Source organism: Tursiops truncatus, chromosome 13 (genome assembly GCF_011762595.2).
Source record: "Tursiops truncatus isolate mTurTru1 chromosome 13, mTurTru1.mat.Y, whole genome shotgun sequence".
In the NCBI taxonomy this organism is placed as follows: Eukaryota; Metazoa; Chordata; class Mammalia; order Artiodactyla; family Delphinidae; genus Tursiops; species Tursiops truncatus.
In genome coordinates, this window is record NC_047046.1 from 84,298,782 (window position 1) to 84,324,967 (window position 26,186).

Below are 26,186 nucleotides of genomic sequence, written 5' to 3' on the forward strand. Positions count from 1 at the left end.
GCATGGATTTGGTCCCATGGCCCCAGCCGTTCCTGTGGGAGAGACCAGGGACTAACCCCGCCCAGGGATAACTCTGGCTCCCAGGCCTGGGGTGATTTGAAAGTCCTCCCCAGCACAGTCTAAGTGTTTTGGAGACTCACAGCCTGTTAGTGGTTGAATTGCATCCCTTCAAAATCCGTATTAAAATCCTAACCCCCAGTACCTCAGAGTGGGACCGGATTTGGAGATGGGGTCTTTGCAGAGGTCATGTGGGTGGGCCGTAGTCCAGTATGACTGGTGTCCTCATGAAGGGGGAACGTGTGGACAGGAATGTACCCAGGGAGAGGACCACGTGGAGGCGAAGGCAGAGGCTGGGCCATGCGTTTGCAAGACAGGGAACGTGGACGATTACCTGCAGCCCTTGGAGAGAGGCCAGGCAGAGATTCTTCCCCCACCCTTAGGGAGGAACCAACCCTGCCAACATCTTGATCTTGGACTTCCCGGCCCAGAGCTAGGGGAGAATCGATTTCTGTTGTTTAAGCCGCCCGTTCTGCCACCCTTCACTATGGCAGCCGGAGAAGACTGACACCCAGCCTGTCATGCTGACACGTTCTAGGCTCACAGTGCCAGCGCAGGGCCGAGGTGTCACCTGCCAAAGGTAACAGCGTGTGTTCGCATGGCCTCCTTTAGGTCTGCCGGCCTTGGGCACGTGCGTCTGCTCCCTGCTAAAGGTGACACCCTCCACACGTGCCAGGCAAAGCCCCTGGGTTGTCACGCACGGCCTGGGCTGGCCTCGCTGCCCTTCAGTAACATCAGGTGACTTCCGGGCCACGGCCTCATCCCGTGTCTGTGCACGCGACACGCATTGTCTCTCCCTCTGCTGGCGAGTTGAGCGCATGTCTCTGAAGCAGCTTTGTTTTCCGAATGTGAATAGGTCCACTATTGCAGCCTTGTCTTCCTCTGGGGGAACGGGGAGGACGCAGACAGGCACCTCGTGGGGGAATGTTTAATGTGACCAGCTGAGGGCCTTGGTGAGACCTCCTCTTCCACTTTCCTTCGAGGTCCGGGGGAATCGCCGAGACCACAGAACTGCCGCCCAATGGATCCCAAAGTAGGAAGGATGGTGAGTAGACCCTCCACCGCTCGGGGTCCAGGGGAGCAGCGTGCTAGCCTTCCGCTTGCCTAACGGTGCGTGTGCCATGCCTGTGAGGCAGGTTGTGGAGCGGATCCCCACCTGCACTTAGACATGTTCTCGGTGCTGCCTGTCTCAGCCTGAGCGACGCGGCATTTGGGAGCAGTTTACCGGCACGCTTTGGGTGGCTGTATGTTCCAACAAATAGTTAAATGGCATTACTTTCAAGCATCTTACACAGTACCTGGAAGCCAGTTCCCCTCAGTGAATGCTGGGGTCCGGGGTGCTGACACAAGGCCCAGGCAGGTGGGGTGACCTAGACATTCAACAGCACACTTCTCCATACTCATCTTTTCTTCCCACGAACAGCAATATTCTTATCAAAACCACAGAGCACAACTTCCAGCTGCTGAATGCAAAAGTCCAAGTACCGCTTAGAGGGTGATGTGGAGAACTCTACACACCCAGATACAGTTCGCTGCCCTTCCTCACTGAACTCTGAACTCTGCTCTGCCTCCTGCTGCCCCCCCCAAAACATTAGCGTGAATAGTTTTGAGGTGGAAGTCTAGGAATCTGCATTTTTAAAGCATGTAATTCAATAATTTTTAGTATATTCACAGATATATGTGACCATCACCACAGTTTATTTTAGGATGTTTTCATCACCTCAAAAAGAAGTCCAATACTCCTTAGCAATTACTTTCCTGTTCTCCTATTCCTGCCCCATCCCTAAGCAGCCAGTGATCTACCTGTATCTCATTTAGGGCTCTCTATGGTGCAAGCAATGAGCTATTTAATACGAAGCATTTCTAAGGAAACAAAAATAAAGGTTAATGATTAAAACAAACTACAAATTCTGTTTGTGAGTCCAGAGGGCAGTCAGTTAAGAAAAGCTCTGGCTGTTGGGCTCAAAGCATCTTTAGATGGTGGAGTGAGGGCAGTTCTGACAAGTGTCCTGGTTTGTAGTTTGAATGACTCTGGGATGGTGTTGGGCATTCTGGTGAGCTTTCCGAGGGGCCCACCCAGCAGCAGTCAAGCAAGTTGTCCATATGTGACTCATCGTGGTGATTTCTCTGTAGTTTGTATCAGCTCCAGTTTGTAGGGCTTCAGGAAAAGGGCAACTTTAGTTCTTAGTGACTCCAAGTTAGCAGGGTAGGAGAAAATTGGAAACGTTAAAGAGTTGTAGCCAGATATTGGAGGAAACTAGCAGAGTTCAGGGTCCAGCTTACGAGTAGATAACAAAACCTCAACGAGCGAATAGGGCTTAGATCTGATAATGGATGTACTGTAGTTTTTTTATTGTAACATAATGTTCTCTCAACAGTCACCTCCATTCCTATCAAATATAATCACAGCAAGACTAATTGGTAAAGAGTCTAGTGTCATTACACTTGGCTTGATTATTTGCAGAAGTGCTGCAAGAGTAGTGTTTGATCATATCAGCTCTGAAGTCCGCTTTACTGGAACTTTCAAAAGGAATCTCCGATTAGACTTGTAAAAGCTTCTCGAGGGCAGGAAGCCAGGCCAAGTGTCACCATCAGGCTTCACCTGCAGTAACCAAGATTTGGGTGAATTCCCTTCTTCTTGAGGCCTCCAGTTTACCTAAAGATTCCTGGATCTGCCAGAAAGTGACCTTTCTTACTCACCTGTAAGAGTAGGAACTCTGTAACAGAGGCACCAGGCTGTCTTTTCAGGAGGCTTTATTGGCTCAGTAAAGTCAACTTTAGTTCCTTAAAACTTCTGTTCACATCTGATTCTATGCCTGTCATTCTCAAATATGGCATCCCAGCCAAGACCCTGGTAATAAACCAATGTTTTCAATTTAGTCCTGTTATACAGAGAAAAGATTCTTATTTAACTTACGCATTTGCACATATATATGTATGTATGTATGTGTGTGTGTATATATATATATATATATATATATATATATGAACTACAGTGTCATGAAAATCAGAGTACTTAGAGTTTATAAGTACTGGAGGTATGAGGGAGAAACACATAAATGTTTCAATTCTGTTTACAAAGATACAATTTATCAGATTACTATAAGTTACAGATAGCTTAAGAGAAAAAAAGTTTTCCTTAAACCTGGAAACAAAACATTAAAGAACTAGCAATATTTCAAACAAAAAGTCATAAAAATTGCAGTAATTCTCATCAGTTCATTCAGTCCCATATAATGATTTTTGTTTTGCTAAATCTTGGGTTAGAAGTTTTATGAATCCATCAGCTTTTCCGTTAGTTCTGGAAATCCTTGCTCAGTCCAGTGGCATGGTCTCAAAATTAATTCAAGTGATGTCATCATGGTGCTTCTTGCCTGTAACTGATTATAAATGTTTTCAGAGAATGATCAGAATAAAGCTATAACTCTTTGTGAATGACAAAAGACTTTAAATAGCCATGGTTAAAGATATGGTGAGAGTTCATTTAAAAAAATGACTCAGTGGACAAGGAAATTTGATTATTTCTAAGGCATACAACGTTTTAAGATAACAATTGGAATTACGATGATTATATGGACAGTAAGGACACTGACAAATTTCCAGGAATTTTTACGCAATTTTGAAATACTTACATTAGTAACATATATCCATACAAATATAACCTAAGTTAAACATCACTTTTATTTGACAATGCTTCTCATGTAACTTAACATATCAAATAAGCCTAATTAGTTTCATATCACTATTTTTATAAGGAGAGAGAACAAATCTTTGATATTTTATGGGGGCCCTCTGGAAAAATCCCAAAGTTGGTTCTAGGTCAAAAAGACTTCATTTAAAATTTGACTTTGAGAGGTTCTCAAATATGTCAACAGGTTTAAGACACTTGATTCAAGGTGATCACAAGTCACTGTGAAACAATACTTAGTTATCTCTTTTTTTTAAAGTTATCTCTAACTAAAGTGACTTAAAAGATTTCAAAGGCATGTTTGGAAATTTGCATAGTTATAAAAAGACTTTAGTTCTTTTAATATTGAGAAGACTCAGTTTTCTTGAGTAATCAAAGAGCTGATTAAAACAACATGAAATACAGGAAATTATTTGATAAGTGCAGAATCTTTGTTTTCTAGGCAGATTATTCAACAGGTAAAGAAAAATCTTTTGCAATAATCCAAGAAAACCTTGTCCTTTTAACAGAGTAAGAAAGTTGAATTCCAGTTTTGCATAGGCACACTGTTGATACTAAAAATCCTTTTTTAAAAAACAAAAATCTTATCATAAATTCATTTAACTTTAGCCAGCTTGACCACACAACGTAAGACTTTTTTTCTCTCTCTTCTCCAACTTTTTATAACTATTTATTTTTTTGTCCTTTATTCTCCTTAAAAAAAATGAAACAACCATTAAATAACCTCTAAACTAGGACAAAATTTTTCCCTTAACAAAAACACATCTTCATACCTTATACTTTTTTTTTTTACCAAAATCATATCTTACATCCTTGCCTACTTTGTATATAGAGATTTTTTCTTTACCCTTTTTATTTCTAGTAGTTTCACTTACATATAAGACTAGAATTCTTAACCCTTAGTAATTAACATCTAGCGAAAACTAGGAGGTAGGCAATGGTGAACTGTTTGTCACATACAACATTCTGTAGTAGGTGAGCAAACACTAACAATGAGAAAGATAACCCACAGAATTAACTGGGAAGTGGATTTACTGCCACTGAAATGCAAACAGTAGAACATGCTTTAGAATGGATACAAAGTACATTTAAAATCTTCAAGAGATAAATGATAGACTAAGAAATTATAAAACAAGTGGGCACATATGAGTCAAGAACAGATGGAAACACAGCCAATCAGCAACCCTGAAAAAGGAAACTAGTCACTGCAGTAACTCAGTAGAGGACATTAATGGCAGCTGGCCTCAGCCAAAGAGAGAATGAATGAGCCGGACGGCAGGACTGAGGAATTCACCCAGGAAGTGGAGCACAGAGATAAAAGGAAAAAAAGACAGAAAAGAGAAGAGAGCTGGAGGACATATGAGAGATTGACAGACTCCAGCCGTAGTAGCAGTCCTAGGAAAGAGAATAAAGGAAGTGGTTGAGAAGTGAGCACCTAGGGTAAGGGGTCCCTGGAGGAAAAGAACCAGATGCAGCTTTTTGACAGAAGAGAAGCCATTTTAGCCGAAGCCATTTTGGGATCTAAGCCTGGCCACCACGCTTGCCCTTGAACAGGTCTCTGTAATTAATGATCTTAAGGGAACAAAGGGAGGTGGGAACAAATGACTGTCATCAGCAAGAGAAGTAGAAAGAGTGAAGATAATAAATCAGTTGTAAAGACTCCCAGTTCTGTTCAGTGATAAAGATTAGCCTGAAGCCTCCACCCCGAGACCAACTGGAACCTCAGGGGTGATAATGTTGACCTTTTCTGACCCTCGTGACCTCAGTCAACTAAAACTTGGACTCTGGTGACCTTTGCCCCAATTCTATGCTGAAGCCCCTTCATGAATATGCGTATTCCCTTAGCTTAAAACGTTCCCAATTTGCTGTTTGGAGGGACACTGCTTTGGGAAATATCCCTGATGTTCTCCTTACTCACTGCAAGTGATAAATCCTTCCTTCTCCCACTCTTTGTCTTGGTTGTGTCTTTTGGCTCGACACCCACCAAGAGGTGAACCCAGTTTTCAGGTAACAGTGATATTAGAGAATTACTAAGCATTTTACAGAATAAAAAAAGACAGAAATGAGTGTTCAGTTTGAAAACAGACAGTGATGATTGAGCAAAATGTGTAAATATGTCAGTCAGACCCATCACAGTGAAGTTGAGGACGTCAAGGGACAAGAGCAAGGCTGCGATCACTCAGGGAGGAAGGGGGGCGGCAGTTGGCGAGGATGCTGTGAATTGTGAGGTGCAGGCTATGGACTCCGTGGGATGCAGAGGGGTTCCCTGTGAGCCTGGAGCAGCTGGCATGGCTTTGCTGATGAAGAGCTGGGAGGCTGGAGAGGACCAAAAGGACTCCCGGCAGGCAGATCAGTGAACAGAGGTCCACATGGGGGTTTTGGGGGGACTGCCAGGAGGGAAAAGTCTGCCCAAATTTGACCTTCACTTTTTCCGTTATTCAGGTTTACAGCTGGAATAGTTTTATTAGACAGATTCTGCATTTTCTACACGGCGTTGAAGTAGAACTAGTTACATTAGTGAAAATCAACTACTCTTGGTGTCCTTCAGGACTATGCATGTAATTATTCAGTAAATACTGGCTGGACCTGGTCTTGTTCTGTGACAGGCACAGCTTAGGCTCTCGGGGACCAGGGACATAGGAAGACCAAGTCCCAGTTGTCATGCAGCTCATGTTCAAGTGAGTCAGATGATAATTATTAAGAAAGCAAATAAGAGAATATTAGTGACAAGAGACTAACAGAGTGTACTGGGTCAGATAGTGGCCGCAAATCCATGTCCTCGTGGAACCTCAGAATGTGACCTTGCTTGGAAGGAGGACCTTTGCAGATGTAATTAGTTAAAATCAGGTCCTACTGTCTGGGGTGGTCCCCAAAGCCACTGCCTAGTCCTTCTTAGAAGAGGCAGGGATACACCTAGGAGACGGGCACAGGTGGCAGGGATGCGGCTACGAGCCAAGGAACTGGAGCATTGCCAGCCACGCCCCCCCCCCCCCCCCACCCAGGGAAGAGCAGGAAGGACCCTCCCCTGGAGCCTTCAGAGGGGGTGTGGCCCTGCTGACACCTTGAGTTCTAACTCCAGAACTGTGAGCCTTTGAACTCCTGTTGCCCTAAGCCACCCAGCCCCGTGGCACTTGGTTCTGGCAGCTACAGGAGCGTAGTACACAGGGATTGAAAAGTTCCTGCCCTGTCCTTGAAATGGCCCTCGTTCTTGACTTTTCACATGTTGAACTTTTGTCCCCAACTGCACAGTAGCCGTGGCACTGATTCAGGAGGAGGCCAAGCCTGGAATTCTTCCTTCCCTTTATCGCTGGGACCTTGCTTCCCAGTGGTGAAGGTCATAAAGCCCCATGTTTTGAAATCAAAACAAGTTTGTGCTGTGAACTTCAGCTTTAGAAGATAAGATTTAAAGGAGTATCTAGGTAAAAAGCAGACGTGTTCTCTGGTGACAGCTCCGTTTGGACCAGTCCTGCCAGAACCCTGTCCTCCTCTCCCGCCCTGCTGAGGCGCCTCTGCTCCTCCCTGGTCACCCTCCTGCGGCTCTAAGTCTGAGTCTCCCTGCCTCTCGCGTCCCACTGACCTCAGCCCCGCCGTCCCGTTCCCCTACTCCCTCATTCTGCCGCTGGAACGCCCCGAGTTCACCTCTTGTGCCCTGACATCATTCAGTCACTCCTACAGGTATTTTAGATTTATTCTGTTAGCACTCTTATGCAAAAATCCCTCAAAAGAGATTTAGAAGAAGGAAAAGGGGGCGGCGGCTGTGGTGTAGCCTAGCCTCAGCCAGGAGCTCTGAAGATCTCAGGTTCACCCCAGGTTTGGGCTCCAGGCCAGGCCCCGCACCACTGACGCTCGGGATGGACACCCTCCCCTCTCGGAGCGGGAGCCCTGGGTTCCAGGGGCGGGATCAGAGCCACAGGCTCGCCTCTGAGGAGTTCCCCGTCCAGCTCTAAGTGGTGACAGCGCTCTCACCGTTTCAGACCCTCTGCCCCGACTCGGTGGGCGTGGCTGCCTGTCTGCGGGAGAAACAGCAGAGGGGTCTCTGGCGAGTTCAGTCCCTCCTCTGCTCCACCTATTTGTCTCTGTGCTGCCCGTGTTTCCAGAAGACAGAGGCTCCAGAGGCAGTGAGCCCCGGCGGTCCCTCAGGCTGATGTCAGGAGAGGCCCAGGTCCCTGGCCAGACGGGAAGAGGTGGCCTCGCTCACTGGCAGGCCAGCTTCCTGGTCCCCGCGGCCTGTGCAGGCGGCCGGCTCCCCACTGGCAAAGACCACAGGCGGTGGAGAAACACGCCCGCCCCCGGCGTCAGGAGCCGGGTCTTTGGACTGGCCGCCTGCCGCCCCGGATGGAGCATTCTAGAGCCCCGGGCCTCAAAGGGCCGGCCGCTGTGGGAACTGACCTCGGGCCCTTCCTGGCGGCACGTGGTGGTGCTTTGTGCCTGTTTCAGAGCCTGTGTCCCCTGCCCGCAGCGGGCCGTCGGCCATCGAGAGGGCCAGAGCCTGTTCTCAGCTCCACGTGCGCCCCAGGCTGGCGCCCGGGGCCTCCTCCGTGCCCGCTTCTGGTGACCTCTGCCCTCCGCGGCCCTGCCGAGCCTGTGCTGGCGTCCCAGCCGCCTGTGCGGCGTGCGGGTCACCTCTGGGTCTGGGAGTGAGGCTTGGCCACTGACCTCTCCTCTCTGGGGTCAGACTCGCCCGGCAGACCCCACGAGAGGATGGTGGACACGCTGCAGTTCTTGGGACGTTCTGGGGCGTTCCGCTCCTTGAAACTGCCTCCTTGGCCCTGGCGTGAGTCCAGGCTGCCCTCTGAGAGCCACACCCTCACCAGCCTGCAGGACTGGTTAACCTCAGCAGCAGCCGCTGGGCTCAGTTCAGAGCCGGCAAGGGAATGAACACAAGCCAGAAAGGCCTGTGTTTCGGTTTGGAATTTTTGTTTTTAATCCTCTCGTGCTGAGATAAACGAGGCTAACAAAGCATTTGCCTGTGTTATAAAATTCATCAGAGCAGACACCGGCAGAGCGACCTCTGTAAAGGTCACGCCGAACTCTAAAGGACTTGGTAAGCAGAATTCTTGGCATCCAGGTTGACGCTGGCACTAAAGCTTCTTACGGGCGGAAAAGGGTTTGGCTGATGGGCCATTGTCTGTACCCTTGGCCCAGGCTGTGTGGGGTGAGAGCGCTTTCATTTTCTATTCTTTATTCTGTTCAACATCAGAAACTAACAACCACCCCAGGCTCCTTCTGAGATGCCTGCTGTTTTTGTGGCAGGAGGTAGAGAAGTGTCATTGGTTGAGGCGGCCCATGGGATCTCAAGGCCACTGTCAGCTAGGTACACGGCTCACCTAACTGTCTCCAGTTGTTGGCTGGGGCTGGGAGAGAGCAGAGTGACCACTGAGGCCTGCGTCCAGTGGGAGGCGAGGCTTTGAGGAAGTGAAGCTCTTTGGATTAGGGGAAGGACGGGGTGGGGGATGGTTACACCGCAGAGGTGTGGCCTGACTTTGAGAAGTCAGGAGGTCCTTACATTTAAATGTAAGTACTCAGCACAAGGGCACGTGGAACTTCGGTTCCCAGTCTGAGAACAACCAGCTGGAATTAACAGGAGCCTCTGGAGCAAAGGAGTTTCCTCTGCGAGGCCCTGCAGCCCAGGCTGGGCCACCAGCCCCCCAGGAGGACACTGAGACATGGGCTTCCGTCTCTGCTCCCTGACCCTCACCCTCACCTTGCCTTCTCCAGCGACTGCTCCTTCCTGCGAAGGCCAAGGCCAGGAATACCCTTTCTAAGTCCCCAGGGTTTTGTTGGGTGATTCGTTCAGGTCAAACATGACTATAACCCAAGAAAAGAAACAGAACGATTAGGAACACAAGAGACCCGGGAGGAGACCAAAGGATGCCCAGGGGCCCCACCCGGGATCCTAAGAGCAGGATGAGTGCCCACGGCTGGTCTCTGCGGGCCTGACGGCGAGTGGAGAGGGGAGACGGACGGGGGACGGCTCTGGGGGCGAGGGGTGCGGTGGTGCAGGCCCTGTGGGCAGGACCGCAGCTCCAGGAACAAGCCTGATGGAAACTCAGTCCTCAGGAAGGACTCTCGGTCCTCACAATCAAGGTTTTTCCTTCCTCTCCTTTTCCTTTGGCTTCCTTTTCCTCTTCAAGTTTTCCTTTCATATTTCATTGGAGAGGAGCACCAAGTAATTTTTTAAATTAATTATATTTATTTTGGCCGCATTGGGTCTTCGTTGCTGCACGCGGGCTTTCTCTAGTTGCGGTGAGCAGGGGCCACTCTTCGTTGTGGTGTGCGGGCTTCTCATTGTGGTGGCTTCTCTTGTTGCAGAGCACGGGCGCTAGGCACGCAGGCTTCAGTAGTTGCGGCACACCGGCTCAGTAGTTGTGGCTCGCGGGCTCTAGAGCGCAGGCTCAGTAGTTGTGGCGTACGGGCTTAGTTGCTCCTCAGCATGTGGGATCTTCCTGGACCAGGGCTTGAACCCATGTCCTCTGCATTGGCAGGCAGATTCCTAACCACTGTGCCACCAGGGAAGCCCCCAAATAATTTTTTAATGCAAATTGAATGAATGAAAAATAAAAATAACAGTTCAAATATTAATTTAGATGGATCGGCTGCAAAAAATTTCCTCCTCCATTTGCACGAACCTCATCGTCCTGCCACTGTGGGTCTGCAGGGGCCTTTCCCTCCTGGGTCCTCGCAGCCCCTGGCTCTAGGCTCTGCCGACGGGACTTAGCTGCCCTCAGAAGGTGAATTGGGAGCCGCGGAGGAGGACGGGGCAGATGCTGAACAGCTCACTGGCGCCATCTGCTGGACCAAGTGCTTCGTCCACTCACGGAGGAGCATGGCTCGCTCTGACCCTGATTTTACCCCCGCCTTAGCTTCCTTTATAGACATTTCTCATACTCAGTAATATATTTATATTGTTGAATGCTTACATTTATTATTTTTATAACAACTGTATTGCAATACAATTCATTTTCCTTACAATCCACCCACTTACAGTGTGCATTGCAATTCAGTGGGTTTTAGTACGTTCAGAATTGCACGACTGCCACAATCAACTTTAGAACATTCTCATCACTGAAAATGAATCCCCAACTCATCAGCAGTCATACCCCATTTTCCCCCAATCCTCCCAGCCCTAGGCAACCACCAATCTACTTTTGTGTCTTAGGATTTACCTATCCTGGACACTTCACATAATTGGACTGATCCAACGTGTAGTCTTTCGTTTCTGGTTCTTTCACTTAACAGAAGGTGTTCAGGTTCTTTCGTACTGTAGCACGTGTCAATACTTCACTTCTTTTTATGGCTGAGTCATATTCCATTGTGTGTCTGTACCACATTTTGTTCATTCAGTCGTTCATTACTGGTCATTTGGCTTGTCTCCAGCTTTGGCTATTACAAATAATCCTGCTGTAAACATACAATCACAAGTTGTTGTGTGGATGTATGTTTTCATTTCTCTTGGGCACACACCTAGGAGTGGGATTTCTGGGCTGTAAGATACGCTGCGCTTAATCGTCTGAGGAGCTGCCAGGCTGTCTCCAAGGCAGCCACACCATTTTACATCCCCAGCAATAGTGCACGAGGGTTCCAGTCCCTCCCCGTCCTCGCCAGCTCTTGCTGTCATCTGGCAGTTTGATTTTAACCATCCTGAGCGGTGTGAACTGTGGTCGCGTCGCGGTTAGATTTGCGTTTCCCTGGTGCTAACGATGTTGAGCATCTCTTCATGTGCTTGTTGGCCATACGTATGTTTTCCTTGGAGAAATGTCTATTCAAATCTTTTGCCCGTTTTTAATTGGGTTAATTTGTCTTTTCTTATTGAGTTGTAGTAGTTCTTTATTCTAGACCCAAGTCCTCCCTTGGCTCTGTTGGTGCCTGCAACTGGAGGCCAAGGGAAGAAGCAGCCTGAACCTTAGATGTCTCTAAAAACTAAAGTCTATTTCAGAAATGAACAGAGCCAATCCAGAAGGAAGAGTTGGTTTGGAAGAAGATAATTAGTTTAGTCTGCAACCTGGAAGTCCTACACTTTTCTGGACACAGTTTTCTGCTCTGCACCCAGCCTGGAGCCTGCTGTGGGAGTCCAGAGGAGACTAGGAAGGAGTCACAGGGAGGGGGGGGAGGGAGGAAATGGGGTCTTGGGCAGAGGAAGGAAGGGACCCGTCAGGGATGGAAGCAGAGAGGCCAGATTGGTGGGAGGGAAAGAGGAGAAAGCCACGGACCGGGGGCTACCAGGCAGAGACTGTGGCCAACAGTGTCCACATGATCGCCAGTCCTGCGATGTTATTTATCACAGCGTGGCTTGTAAGTTTCTTCTCAAGGTATTCTAACCTCAGGAGCTGATGGAAAGAAACCCTACAGCACTGCACAGGATTTTATTCAGTCCTTACTTTTCTAGTATTTCATAAAGTGGTTAATCACACAAAGAAGCCTTGTTGCTGTTTTTTTTGGTTTTGTTTTTAATTATCTCACGTTTTTCTCTCTTATAAATATTGCCCTTAACACCTGGGATGTAGGGAGCTGACTTAGCTTTATAGGAAGTGAACCCATAGGAAAATTGTGTCATAGGAAAAAAAACGAACAACAGCATTGCTTAAATACAAGCTTGTTAACTTGGTTTCTATCTTATTAAAATTCTTTAGCATTGCAAATGAAGGGTTTGGGTGAAGATATAGCAAAAAATATATTTCCCATTCTACTACCTTGTGTTATTTTAGTTCAGAAGACTGGAATCAGCTGTGTTGGATAACATTAACTTTCTTGAAGTATTTGAAAGGTGGAAAGTCCAAAACCTGGTCCTTATTTTAAAATATCCCCCTGTCACATGCTCACAGGCATCATCTCTCCTTGCTTTCCTGTTGCTGCTGGACGGAGGCATGTTCTCACCATCCTCCCCGCCCACCGGGCTGCTAGAGAAGGTCTTCCAATACATCGATCTCCATCAGGATGAATTTGTACAGGTGAGAGACACGGCACGCACAAAATGCTTGGATATGCCCTTTGGGAATCTGGGAGAATGGTTATTTGCTGGGAGATGTGGATTTTTTTTTTTTTTTTGCTTGACAACTCCATTTAAAATGCCTGTGACTCCTCATTGACTTAGAATAATAAATGTTGGTTAGATTCAGGTAAGAGATCCCTTCCGGCCATTCCTTCCAAAAAGGGCATTCCCAGCACATTTGATCTAGGAATGTCTGCTTAGCAATGATCAGCAAGCTCTGTTGAGCTCACCTTTACTCTGGACCGTCATCAGGTGGCCCATCCTCCCCTTCAGAGACCCTCTCCACCTGCAAAACTAGCTGAAATGCATCCTCCCTGTTCTGTCACCACCTGGCACGTCCCTCTCCTGCTGGCTCTCCTGTGCCCCTGGCACGCCTGGCCCACCTCCACCGCCCGGGAACTCCCTGAGGCCGCCCTGGACCCTGGACCCCGAGCCCCCGACACTGTGTCTGGCACACGATGTGTGTTCAGTGTACATTTATTGGGTCAACCAACCCATGTCTGGAATATTACTGTGCAAACAGACGTGAATCCCCCATGATTCATACTGAAGTACAAGGCTCAGTGTACAGGCTGCAGTGCCTAAGCTTGACCTTCATGGAATCCTTCCTCGTGTGGGCGTGTTAACTTGATGTAAGTGCCTGTTGGGATGTTGAAACCCGACTGGGGTTCGCAGTGCAGGCTGGAATTCACAGCGGGGAGAGAAAAGGCATGCGGTGGGAGCATGCGCCAATGTGGGCCTCTCAGCCCAGCGCTGCTCTGTGCAGCGCCCTCATATCCTCCCAGTCCGTTAAGTTTAGTGCTAACTTGGCAGCATCCGCCCTACAAATTCCAGTTTAAAAATGTAAAACACAATATTCCTTCAGATCAAATACATTTCTTCACAATAAAAATAGAAGTGCTACAACCAGGATAGAAATCAAACTAAAATAAGTTAGGAAGTAGAGTCCAAAATCACATGTATGGTTTTTAATAAACACTGCGGCTGTCCCAGTGTAAGCGGCTCAAGTACGGACCCTGGAATGGGAAGGATTGTTCCTAACATTGAGAATCAGCAGTGGTTACGGAGCTCCCACGGGGCGAGGCTTCGGCCTGGGTCTCCCGTGTATACGTTCTCACTCCGTCCTCACCAAGAAAGACATGTTTCCTCTTCTGTCCCCAGAGTGTGGGTTTTCTGCACAACAAGCAAGTCTCCAGTTCTCTGTGTGCCCCCCCGGTGTCCTGCGACGTGGCTCACCTCTGACACTGTCTTCCTGGAGGTAGTGTCACCCCTACCCCGATGCCGACCTCAGACGCCAGTAGCTGGTGGTGGGCCCCCAGGTTGCCCACACTTCTGCCTGACTCGGCTACAGATCAGGGCGTCTGGTGACCCCTCCTCAGGCTCATCGTTTGCTAGAACAGCTTGCAGAACTCAGGGACACGCTTCTACACGTTTGCCCGGGGCGGGAGCTTCTGTCCTGTGGGTTGCAGGGCATCCCTTCCCAGCCCGGAAGTTCTCTGAACCCCGAGCCTCGGGGATGTTTATGGAGGCTTCGTCACGTAGGCATCACCGATTCTTAGCTCCATCTCCAGCCCGTCATCCTTCCCCCAAGGTGGGGAGCTGGGGCTGGAAGTTCTGAGCGTCTGATCACGGCTCGGTCTTTCTGGTGACCGGCCCACACGCCCAGAAGCCTCCAAAGTTCCTCACTAGAACGAAAGCATGCTCCTTTTCACCCGGGAAATCCCAAGGGCGTTAGGAGCTCTGTCAGGACCCGGCGGCGAAGACCAAATGTTAGAACAAGAGATGCTCCTAGTACCTCATCGCTTAGGAAATTGTAAAAGTCTTAGGAGCGCTGGCCGGGAACCGGGGAGAGAGACCAAAGTGTGTGTGTGTTACTGTCTCACAGCATTACCTCCACCATAATCCGCAGCGAGGGAGCCTCACGCCCCTCCTGCAGTGGAGGAAGCTGAGGCTAATTCCAGAGCTTCAGAAATGTCCTTGAAGCCACCCACCTGTAGTGGGCAGGACCAGGAACTCGGGTTGTCTGCCTGCCCAGCCCTGAGTTCAAACCCGGGGTTACACCCCCTCCTGGATCCTGCAGGCGCAGCGGGGGGACCTCAGAGCTGAAATGCACGGGATGGTCACAGGGGGTCCTGCAGCCTAGCTGAGGCCACCGTGGGGTGGATCAGAGTGACCTGCAGGGACATTTGTGGGAAGCCGAGCCCTCGCGGGGTGGCTGCTCTCAGTTCCTAGAGACCACAAGGGGGGCGGGGACCCGTGCCTTCTGTATGAGCCTGGTGGCGCTGAGGGGCCCAGGCCAGGCTTCAGAGGCGGCCTTCCACCAACCGTCCCGTCCTGCATTGACCAGCCGTCGCTGGCTTCTGGGCTCCTGGTCACGCCTCCGGCTGTCGTCTGCCAGCTCGGTCTCCAGGTCAGATGAGGGCGCTGGGGACCCGGCGAGGTGCGCCCCCAAGAGTGGGTGCGGATGACCCGCGTGCTGACCGCCTGTCGCCTTTCCTCCCAGACACTGAAGGAGTGGGTGGCGGTCGAGAGTGACTCGGTCCAGCCCGTGCTGCGCCTCCGACGAGAGCTGCTCAGAATGACGGACCTGGCTGCAGACCGGCTCCGGAACCTGGGAGCCCACGTGGACTTGGTGGACGCAGGTTTTCAGCAGGTGCTGGCATCCCCTCCCGCCTCCAAGCGGCCACTTCCCTGGGCATCAGCCAGGCTTCCCTTCGTGGTGGCAGGATGGGGGTTTGCTCGCCCTCATGCTCAGCAGAAGCAGCACCGCGATTCCCAGTAAGGGCGAAGATCTCCACCTCAGCCCACAGGAGGCTGTAGCATCGGCCTCTCGTCCTGTTGGGACCGGGGGGGACGGGGGGAAGGTGGAGGGGGTGCGTGAAGGCCGCCCACTTGTGCTGTTCATGTCCTTCACGTGCTTCACATTTCTCCCAGATGGCTCTTTCCCTAAAGTTCAAATGCCTCTTTCTCAAAGGACCCAATCCCTCGTCAGAATCAAGGCTTATGACTGCCCCTCAGGAGTGGATGGGTCTTTCATCTACCCTCCCAGTGTCGCCTGCTTTAGCACTGACGAGTCTGAATAGTCTGTTAACGGGACTGTGTCCACCTGATTGGAGCTAGTAACAGACTCCTAACGCCATCCATGTCTTTGAATTTTCTGGAAGAACCAAATGGCTTTTTTTTCAAAACAGTTATCCATTTTCCGTCTGCAGCTGCCTGATGGTCAGAGCCTCCCGATACCTCCCATCATCCTGGCCGCACTGGGGAATGATCCCAAGAAGCCCACCGTGTGCTTCTACGGCCACTTGGACGTGCAGCCTGCCAGACGGGAGGATGGGTGGGTCACGGACCCTCACACGCTGACGGAGGTGGACGGTCAGTGACACCTCATGCTGGGCTGTTCCGTGGGTGAAGGACTGCTCGTAGGGCTTAAGAATTCGAGACGTGACTGCCCCGGGCTCCAGGCCTTACCTGTCATTGTTAGGAGTGCAGAGAACGCTGATCTCATGGTCCACCGGTTGGTCCAAGGAGGCTGATTTTCTTTCAGTTGTGAAAGAAACCATGAACCTTTGTGCCTCTGGGCAGATCAAGTCCCCATTAGGAGAGTTCTTGGGTTTCAAGGAAAATAGTTGTGTAGGTCACATATTTTCTTTTTTAAAAACACCAAATGTAATTATGTTTTATAAAGACAAGAAAAAGAAAGGTTAATGGAGAGACACATACACCCTTTTTCATTGTCCTGCTAATTGTAAAATCTGAGTGAGAGGCTGTATTATGTGACATTCTGCAACACACCCGCGGGTCTTCTTCAATGAACTTGGATAAGATGGCTAATTACTATTAAGGCCAAAGGGATCTGTATATTTCAAATTAGCTTATGTTTGCTGGCTAGCATACTATTTGTACATAAGAAACAATACTTTGTGATTTCAGAGCAAGACTTCTGCCTAGAAAAATAGAAAGCACCATTAAAACAAGTACCTGTAAAGCTACCTTTGGTTTTGGCTCACTAAACTTGGCAGAGGTGTCCATGCTTTTCTGAAAATTCTTCCCCCATTTTCAAAGGAAAACTGTACGGCCGAGGAACGACAGACAACAAAGGCCCTGTTTTAGCGTGGATCAACGCTGTGAGCACATTCAGAGCCCTGGACGAGGTAGGTGCCGGCTGTGCTTGGGAGCAAGGGCAATGATGGCGATGATGACGGTGATGTGATGATGACGGTGATGGTGATGGTGATGATGGTGATGGTGATGGTGATGGTGATGTGATGATGACGGTGATGATGATGGTGATGGTGATGACGGTGATGATGATGGTGATGGTGATGATGGTGATGGTGATGACGGTGATGATGATGGTGATGATGGTGATGGTGATGGTGACGGTGGTGATGATGATGGTGATGGTGATAATGGTGATGGTGATGGTGATGATGGCGATGATGATGGTGATGTGATGATGACGGTGATGATGATGGTGATGGTGATGATGGTGATGGTGATGATGGTGATGGTGATGGTGATGGTGGTGATGATGATGGTGATGGTGATAATGGTGATGGTGATGGTGATGATGGCGATGATGATGGTGATGTGATGATGGCGATGATGGTGATGGAGGCAGCTGGCTCTGAGCTGCATGATGTCCTTTACTCTTCCAGCAATCTGCAGAGGAATGTGTTACAATCACACGCATTTTACAGATAAAGAGAGAGAGGCTTGGGAAAGGAAGGGAACGTACTCAAAGCCACCCAGCTTGTCTGGGGCAGGGTGATACCTTGATCCCGTGCTGTTGACATGCAACAATGTGACACAGCAAAAAACATGATGAGCCTGTGGCTACATCACCATCTGCTGGGACTTGTCTTTTTTTATCTTCAACTTATTCAGCTTATCTTTTTTATCTGCAACCCGTCCTTCTTATCACAAAGTATGGTTTTGTTAATAGAGACAGACATACACTTTAAGAAATATATTAGCTGCTTTGCAAATTAGCAGGATAGCAATCTCTGAGGTGTGACGTTCTGTCTGAATCCCTGAGTTCTTTCCATTCTTGTGGGAAGTGGTTTCAATCCGTCCAAGGAGGGGTTATGGTGGGGTGCAGTTTTGAGGGGAGGGCTACTCTCTCAGACCACCAACTAAAACTGTCGTTTGCTGTGCTCACGAGGATGGTTTCATCTCGCACTGCTCTTTTCTCTTCTGGTAATGAGCATGCTTGCACTCCAAACAGGATCCAATCTAGCTGTGTGGCCATGGGTGGGAGACTTAACCTCTCTGGTCTTCAGATTCTGTTCTGTAAAAGTGAGGGTGTTGATATGGGCACTGGCCCTCTAACACTGGGTGGATTTGATGGTGTGATTCCATCCCTTTCATGCAGAAATGGCCCTGCTAGTCGGTGAGCTTGAGCCTGTGCCAGGGAGACCAGGCCCAGGTATGAGACCCAGCCTGTTCCAGTCTGGGCTCCACAGAGTATGGGCTCTGTAACCTGGGGGTGCAGAAGGAGTTTGTGGGGTCACCTTAAAAATGTGCAGCCTTGCTACCTTTCCCTCATCTTACTTGTGTGGCTGAATTGAATTAAGCACTTCGGAACACTGGGAATTTAAGAGGAAGTGGGGCCCATTTGTTGGGTTCATGGACAGAAAGGGACGTGTCGGCAGTCACAGGGCAAACCCCCGCCAACCATCCCTACCCCGTCCCCAAAGAGGCTCTGGGAGCAGCACACTCCTTCCGAGACAGAGGGCTGCGAGGTCGGGCTGGGATGATGTGCCTGTCTGCTGAGGACTGGGGTGGGTCCACCTCCGGGCACCGTGTCCACTTGTCCACAAGGCAAGTGGAGCTGCCCAGCTGCTGCCCGAGGTTCAGGTCCTTGATGCTGCTTCTCCCAAATCCTGTCCATTGAGCAGGTCCTGACGTTGCGTTTTTTCTTTCTCGGAGGTGATTTCATCAGACTCCAGGGGCTTCTCTCTCATGAGTCTGTTGTCTCCTGAGACATAAGCAGAAGAGAGGGTTTCACTGCTCTCACTTGACTGCTTCATCTCACTGAGGAAGACAGGCTTAGTGAATCAGGACGCTTTTCTGCCTGGGCCCTGCTGACCACTGCAAGGTTGTCCTCTTGTTCATGGCACTCCCCTAAGTAAGCCCTTGGTTTCTCTCTCTCTCTCTCTCTGTTTTCTTTCTTCCTCCCTCCCTCCCTTCCTTTCTCTCTCTCTCTCCCCCTCCTTCCCTCCCTCCCCACATCCCACCCCTCTCTCTCGTTTTCTGTCCTTCTTTCTTAAGAAGAGGAAAGCAATATTTATAAGACAGGTCCTATATAAAGGTCAAAATCTGCTTTGCTTTTGGTTTGTTTGTTTTTGCGGTACGCGGGCCTCTCACTGCTGTGGCCTCTCCCGTTGCGGAGCACAGGCTCCGGACGCGCAAGCTCAGCGGCCGTGGCTCATGGATCCAGCCGCTCCGCGGCACGTGGGATCTTCCTGGACCGGGGCACGAACCCGTGTCCCCTGCATCGGCAGGCAGACTCTCAACCACTGCTCCACCAGGGAAGCCCCTGCTTTGCTTTTTAAATTTCAACTCTGAAATGTATAATCGCAAACAAAACAAGCAATCCCCACTCTGCCCTTAGAAAAGTCAGTTAATCTCCCTGAGCCTCACTCCCCTCGTCCATGATCTAGGAATGCGCATATCTGTCTCCAGGCTTGTTGCGTGGATTCAGTGAATATGGAAAGGTTCCCTGGAGCCTGCGAGTACTAGGCCCTTTATGAGCTCTGGTCTCTTCTTTCCTCCTTCCCTTCTGCCCTCCATCCCCTCTTTCTGTCTTGCTTACAGAGCACTTAAATGTACATCACCTCACTGGATCGTCTTACCCAGAGGCAGAGCAAGTATTAACAGAGAAGTGGGCTGCCGAGAGGTGAAATGGCTGGTCCCGGGTCCCTGGGTGTCAAGGGACAGGGCAGAGACCAAAGCCCAGGCTGGGCTGCCAGCCCCACGTCCTCCTCCAACACTTAATAGCTATTGACTTGTATTTTATTAATCACATTTTGCCAGAAAATTCTTAGGCTTTCCAGCTACTTCTTGGGAATTGTTTTCTAGTTAAATGTTAATAAGGAGCTTTCAAATATTAAGATTTCAGAACTTTAGTGTAACTTCCTAAGACACATAGAAATGTATTCAAGGAATGCATTGAAAAACTTGTTATCCCCAAATGCCCTTAAGCAGCTGAATGACCGAAGGTCACATTTCCTAATACATAATCCTCCACTCATCCTGCCTTTGTTAATCTGGGGCCAGGCAATCCCACTTATTAGAGGTAATGAGTGTGTTTGCATTGCCTCGTCTGCATAGAATAACTGTTCACCCCCACCCTGCACGTGCCTTATGCTCTACGAAAAGCCATCGGCCCCTCTTCTCCACACGGCTCTCAAAGATATGAAGTTATAAATTATACAGATATAAAAAGACCAAAACCAAATGGGGGAAAGTCACATTGTAAAAATTTTAAAGGCGCTATTCCATGTCCTAATATTAGAGAAAAACTCAAGGTCCATTTTGCTGCAAGATCAAAGCCTTTGAATAAGTTAAAAGGCAGATTGAACTCGTAGCTGAAAGATAACAGATACTTGAAATGAAAATTATCCTGAGGCTTAAACGTTAGACAACCTTTCAAAGAGTTCTCATTTATCATGCTCAGAATTATGAGGACAGAAAAGAGATTTGTAATTGAGTAACCTTTCTGGAAAAATTCCTTCTGGGGAGAAAGAGGAACGGGCTTCTCTGCAGGGGCCGAGCGGAACCTCATATGGTGCACGCAGCCTTTTCTTTAGGGATGCCCTGTCCAGATCCTCTGTCATCAGTCTTAGGTTGATGGCTCACTGGCCATTACCTTGAATTCTCCGTCACAACCTGAGTTAAAACTTCTTCGTTATAAACAGAGCTTTTGGGAATGTATATAATAATTCAGTGTGTTTAAGTTACATGCAGACAAATCCTGGATTTTAAAAGGTGAAAGGGCAAGGTGTCCAGTTTTTTTGACAGCGTGGTTTGCTCCACTGTTAATTCAGGATCTGCCTGTGAACGTCAAATTTGTCATCGAGGGGATGGAGGAGGCTGGTTCTCTTGCCCTGGAGGAACTTGTCCAGAAGGAGAAGGCCGGGTTCTTCTCAAGCGTAGACTACATCGTGATTTCAGACAATCTGTGGGTCAGCCGGAGGACGCCCGCGCTCACGTGGGGGACGCGAGGGAACAGCTACTTCATGGTGGAGGTACTTGCCAACGGCAGCCGCCTGGAGGTGGATCTGTGCTGCGGTCCCGGCGGGGAGGACAGGGAGTAGACCCCGACCCGGGGGCGTGGCCCCGGGGGATCCAGGGTCCTGGGACTGGGGGAGTTCATGAAGACCCCAGCCGTGAACGCATGCGCTGTGTACGTTCTTCTGGAGAGAAGATTCAGAGGGGTTTGTGACTCCCCACGTTTTAGGAACTCCAGCTGTGAAACTTGGAGGCAGGCACGGGGGCACTGGGGTAAGGAGACTGACCGCCTGATCAGGTTCTGGGGATGCTGTGAGCGGCCGTTACCTGCTCTGCCCACCACGTCTTGGACAGAAAGAGAAGGGGTGCAGCACCGACAAGGCCGGCACCCGAGGTCTGGCTCATCCGACGAACAGCCTTGAGCGCACCTTAAGTCTGAGCCTGTTTCCTTACCTCTCAAGTGAGCACACTAATCCTCCCAGGCTTGCTGTGATCACTAAAAGCGACCTCGAGTTCCGCCCTGACACGTAGTCTGCTTCCTGCTCCTTTTCTATTAATGCAGACAAGCTGTGATGGAGCCTGCAATTTAGAATCAGAAAGTCCTCCCTCATAGAGCAGCTGGAAACCGCAAAGCGGGGGTGGGGTGGTGGTGGGGGGTGGTGTATGAGAGCCAGAGGGCGGGTGCGACCCTGAGCCTGGAAGGGCTTCCGCTCTCCCGCCGGGGTCCCGGGCAGCTGCAGAAGCAGGGTGGGGTCCGAGCTGTGCAGGCCGTGGAACATCTCGCTGTCTGTCGTTGGCCTCTTTCTACTGCTGAGTCAGAAGGAAGTTTCTCTGCAGAGACGTGCTGGAAGTAGTCTCTGTGGGGAACAGGTGGGCAGGAAGAAGTGGCTGGCGGGCAGGTGAGGGTGTTTAGTCCCCTGTCCGAGCAGTGGGATATCGTTTGCAGCTGTGCTCAGGAGCCGGTGGTGGAGACACCCCAGTGGGCAGGATTGATCCAGGGCTTAGGCTGTGCCCGATGGTGTGATGGAGGAGACGAAGTCAGTCAAGACGTTGCCCATGGAGAGGCTGAAGGGATGCACAGGGGCATTCGGGTTGAATGGGGAGAAAAGAAGGACAGGAGGACGAGAGGTGGGGAGGTCTTGGATGGGTCGAGGGACTGGACGTCTTGCTGTGGCTTAGAACGGGAGAGGGCAGGCTCGTGACGAGGGGGCCAGGAGGAGGGAAGCTGTGAGCAGAGGTGGGATAAGGCGGCAAAAGATTTCAGAGGTGGGGCCCTGCGACCCCAGAGCGCTTTGTTAGCATCCCTGCCTGATGAGATGCGGGTCCTAAGCTACAGTGACTAAATGGAAGATTCACCTGGCAGGGCTTTAAAGATGGCGATAGAGGCAGAGAAGGGCCAGCCGCCAGGAAAGGGGAGAGGCAATGGGTCAAAGAGAATTAAAAAACCCAAACTCATTAGAACTTGGGAACCGATTGGACATAATGTGCCTGGGAGAAATCCAAGATCATTTTTTTTTTTAAGATTTTTTTTGATGGGGGCCATTTTTAGAGTCTTTGTTGCATTTGTTACAATAGTGCTTCTGTTTTATGTTTTGGTTTCTTGGCCGCGAGGCATGTGGGATCTTAGCTCCCCGACCAGGGATCGAACCTGCACCCCCTGCCCTGGAAGGCGAAGTCTTAACTACTGGACCACCAGGGAAGTCCCCAACATCATTTTAAGGGGATAGATTTATAGGACTGGCATCTCTCCTTGTTTTGGAAACAGCAAGCTAGGAGGAAGTAATTGTAGGAGAAGATGTTCCCGTCTAGACCTCCTCAAGTTCAGAAGCTGGGAGCACACCAAAGTGTTATGTACCATAAGCGACTAGAAGCTTTAGGTCTTGTGAGTAGGTCAAAGGTCAGACCTACGGAAGGAGCACTGAGAGTCTGGCGGTTGTAAAGGAAGTCCCGTGGGCCTTGAAGCTCTGTGTGTAGAGTGATCCAAGGATTAAGACAGAAAAGAAGTCATCAGAGGAGACGTAAGTAGAATGGTCCTGCAGGAGGACAAGAACAAGGAGAAGAAAGTTTCCTGGAGAATTTTCTGGAAGGAGGGCTGAGCATGAGATGGCGTGAAACCAAGAGCAAGGCAACTGCGCTGCACGTCAGCCGTTAGGCCAAGGAGGGGCTGGTGGTCTGGGATTCGGCACTGTTGGTGGCCAGGCTGGGGCTGAGGTTGGTTTTGGGGAATTCAGTGGGACCTGAAGATGTGGGGGGCAGACGCTCCACATTGTGTGACGGAAGCACGGTGGTGACAATGTCAGCTGACCCCTGAGCACTGAGGGCCACCCGGGGCGGGTCTGCTGCCTGGTGAAAGGTGTCTCTGAGCAGCCACGGCGAAAAGCAGCTCCCTTCCCGTTCCCTGTCTTGCAGGTGAAGTGCAGAGATCAGGATTTCCACTCGGGGACCTTTGGTGGGATCCTTAACGAACCCATGGCGGATCTGGTCGCTCTTCTTGGTAATGTCTTCTTTCGTTTCACTTTTTAAGCATCAGGGAATCTGCTAACGTAGTTCTGTTTGACTCAGTTGTCTCCCCCTTGGTTTCCAGGCCAGCCCTGAATAAGGGTGGAGCGGAGGAAGACCACGGTCTTAGCTTCCCCCTTGGCTAAACGTTTCTTAGGCTTATTACGTCCACGTTGTTTCTCTTCATGGACTGAAACCCTTCCTCAATCCACCCCCTTTCCTTTCACTGGATGTTGCGACACATCCGGCTGTACTTGAGGATAGTGGCAGAGACCTTTCTGGAGAAGCATCCAGAGTTGGTGCCCAATCTACCCACACCTCTTGGCTTCCTTCCTGTGAGTCGCTGTGGTCCCACGTGGCTCAGCGACACCACTGAGTTTGCTCGTTGCCCCTGCCCGTGACCTCCTCAGGTGGTGGGCCTGGTGGATGCAGGTGGGAGTCGTGTGTGTGTGTGTGTGTGTGTGTGCGCGCGTGCGTGTGTGTTTCCAGAGAGCCAGCTTGCCCACCTGACTCACCTGGAGCTCTTGCCTACATTCGGACAGCCCAGTCTCCGGGTGGATCCCGGAATTGAAGGAGGCTTCATCTCCAGGGCCTTGCTTGCACAGTCCTGGCAGGGACACTGCGCACGTTCATAGTCATAATTTGGTTCTTTTTAAAAAAGAGGTTTTCAGGTTACATAAGCCTCAGACCTCGCAATACCTGGATCTTTCTCACCTTTCTCACCGTTAAAGAACAAAGAAAATTTGTTCTTTAACGGTAGTTGCATTATGGTTTTTACCTTATGAGCTATGGAGCATTTGGTGAAGCAGATAAACAAACCAGAAATGATCACGTACATCCTAAGACTTCTTCCAGCAGGTCCGCTGATTAGCTGTGTCCCACAGCCAGGTGTGATGTCCCAAGGGTGACTTTATGCAAATTTTACAACATGCCCCTTTTGGGCAAACTGCCAAAAAGCACTCCCTCTTTGGGAATCAATTAGCAAAAATCTCTCTTTTTTCCATATTGACACAGTTCTACCTTGGCCACGCCCTCCCGAATCCCCTTGGCCTCCGCAGCCTCCGACAGTGAACCACCAGCCCACGGGGCGACCTGTTGGGAGGTTGCCTCTGGGTCTTCAGTATCACCTTTATTCTAGAGCTTCCTGCTCCTTCATTGTCCAATTAAATCCATCTATCTATCTACCTATCTATCTCTCTATCCATCCATCCATCCATCCATCCATGTCATCAGCATCTGCTTCTTTTATAAATGCTCATTGATGATTTTTCACTCATTGCTGTTAATCCCCAAACTTTTTCACAAATAACAGAGCAGTGTATCTGCTTCGCCACTACGAAAGCTTTTGTGGTTATGACGTGGCTCGTAGACTAGACCTCAAGGCTGTTACGTTTTTGATTAAAGATGAGTATTTATTATATTATTGTGGTGTGTGTAGGGGAGGGAGGTTGAGAAGAACGATGACTTTCAGTTTCTCAGGTTTGTACATATATTCACATACATATATATTTAAAATATTTTTCTAATGAACACATTACTTTTTAACTCAGGATAAGATAAAACTAAAAAAGGAACCTTGTTTATGATGTAAGAGTGTAGCTGAGAACTTGCATGTAACACAGGTAAGTCACTCCAAATGTAACTGATTGCAGAGCCGTGTGTTTCCATCCCTTTGTCAACAAGGTGGACATTAAAACGGGTCTGACGCAGGCTGAGTCTTCCTGGTGACCGGCTCCTTTCTCCCACCGTCACCTCTAGGACGTGAGCTACTGACAAGTGGCTCTGCTGTAGGGCCCAGGGCCGGTCACAGGGCCGGTCGCAGGCCCGCTGCAGCCCCAGGAGGGTCCCTGAGGCTCTGCTCCAGGGCCAGGACCCCACGCACCTGTAGCTTCCACCCGCCTTTGTCTCCTGTGTGTCTCTCATAGGCAGCCTGGTGGACTCTTCTGGTCGAATTCTGATCCCTGGAATCTATGACCACGTGGCTCCTGTTACAGAGGAGGAAAAGAGAACATACGAAGCCATCGATCTGGACCTTGAGGAGTACCGGAACAGCAGCCAGGTTAAGAAATTTCTGTTTGACACCAAGGTAGGTCACACGTTGACGGGTAACCTGAAAGAGGAACGATGAAAACCCGTATTTTCCCAGTGCCTAGTTTGCTATGTGCTGCTGTTCTGCACATCTCAGAGCTGAGAGCACATGCTAATCAGGGGCAGGTTTCCCTTCACGAAACCTCGTGGTCCTCGTGGTCTAGATCAACTGGGCCTTTTCTTGGGGTCCATCTGGCACCGGCCTCAGGCGCCTAACCACAGGGCAGTGATTCACTTCACAGCCGTGCGTTTCCAAACTGGCTTATGAGACTCAACCTCACGCCAGCCCTCAGCCAGTGAGCTGAGCTTCCTATCTGTCTGTTTAAAGGTTGAGAATAGACTGAGATCATTTCAGCTCCAAGACCCCTAATTATTCATTTTTTAAAAGACAAAACCAAGAGCTTTACGGGGCTAATGTGTAAATTGCTACGTTGCTGTTTGAATGTAGTAAGTAAACCCAGAGCCCAAAGCATTGGCTACTGGTAAATTTAGATTTTGTTCTTTTCCCTTCTACTTCTCCTCCTCCTTAAAATAACAACAAAACCCAAAACAAACAAACAAAAAAGACCCTTGCCTGCTGTGGTGTTTGGTAGCTCTGGCTGGCTCCTGGGCAGACGCTCCAGGAGA

General features: G+C 49.6%; 1 protein-coding gene across 5 annotated transcripts in view; it reads left to right on the top strand.

Moving 5' to 3' along the window:
• Positions 1 to 1,040: 1,040 nt before the first annotated feature.
• CNDP1 (carnosine dipeptidase 1) overlaps positions 1,041 to 26,186 on the top strand; it is a 30,773-nt gene continuing 5,627 nt past the window's right edge. The window contains exons 1-9 of one of the 5 annotated variants that reach the window (XM_073790821.1): positions 1,041 to 1,102; positions 12,568 to 12,693; positions 13,896 to 13,992; positions 15,238 to 15,387; positions 15,947 to 16,109; positions 16,800 to 16,888; positions 20,789 to 20,989; positions 23,382 to 23,466; positions 25,397 to 25,557. In XM_073790821.1, coding sequence (XP_073646922.1) covers positions 12,680 to 12,693; positions 13,896 to 13,992; positions 15,238 to 15,387; positions 15,947 to 16,109; positions 16,800 to 16,888; positions 20,789 to 20,989; positions 23,382 to 23,466; positions 25,397 to 25,557 — 960 coding nt within the window. In that variant the 5' untranslated portion in view covers positions 1,041 to 1,102; positions 12,568 to 12,679. Of the gene's footprint in view, positions 1,103 to 8,625; positions 8,790 to 8,846; positions 8,901 to 12,567; positions 12,694 to 13,895; positions 13,993 to 15,237; positions 15,388 to 15,946; positions 16,110 to 16,799; positions 16,889 to 20,788; positions 20,990 to 23,381; positions 23,467 to 25,396; positions 25,558 to 26,186 lie in introns of those variants that run through there. The other 4 variants (XM_073790820.1, XM_019937217.3, XM_019937219.3 and 1 more) reach the window with 4 other exon arrangements.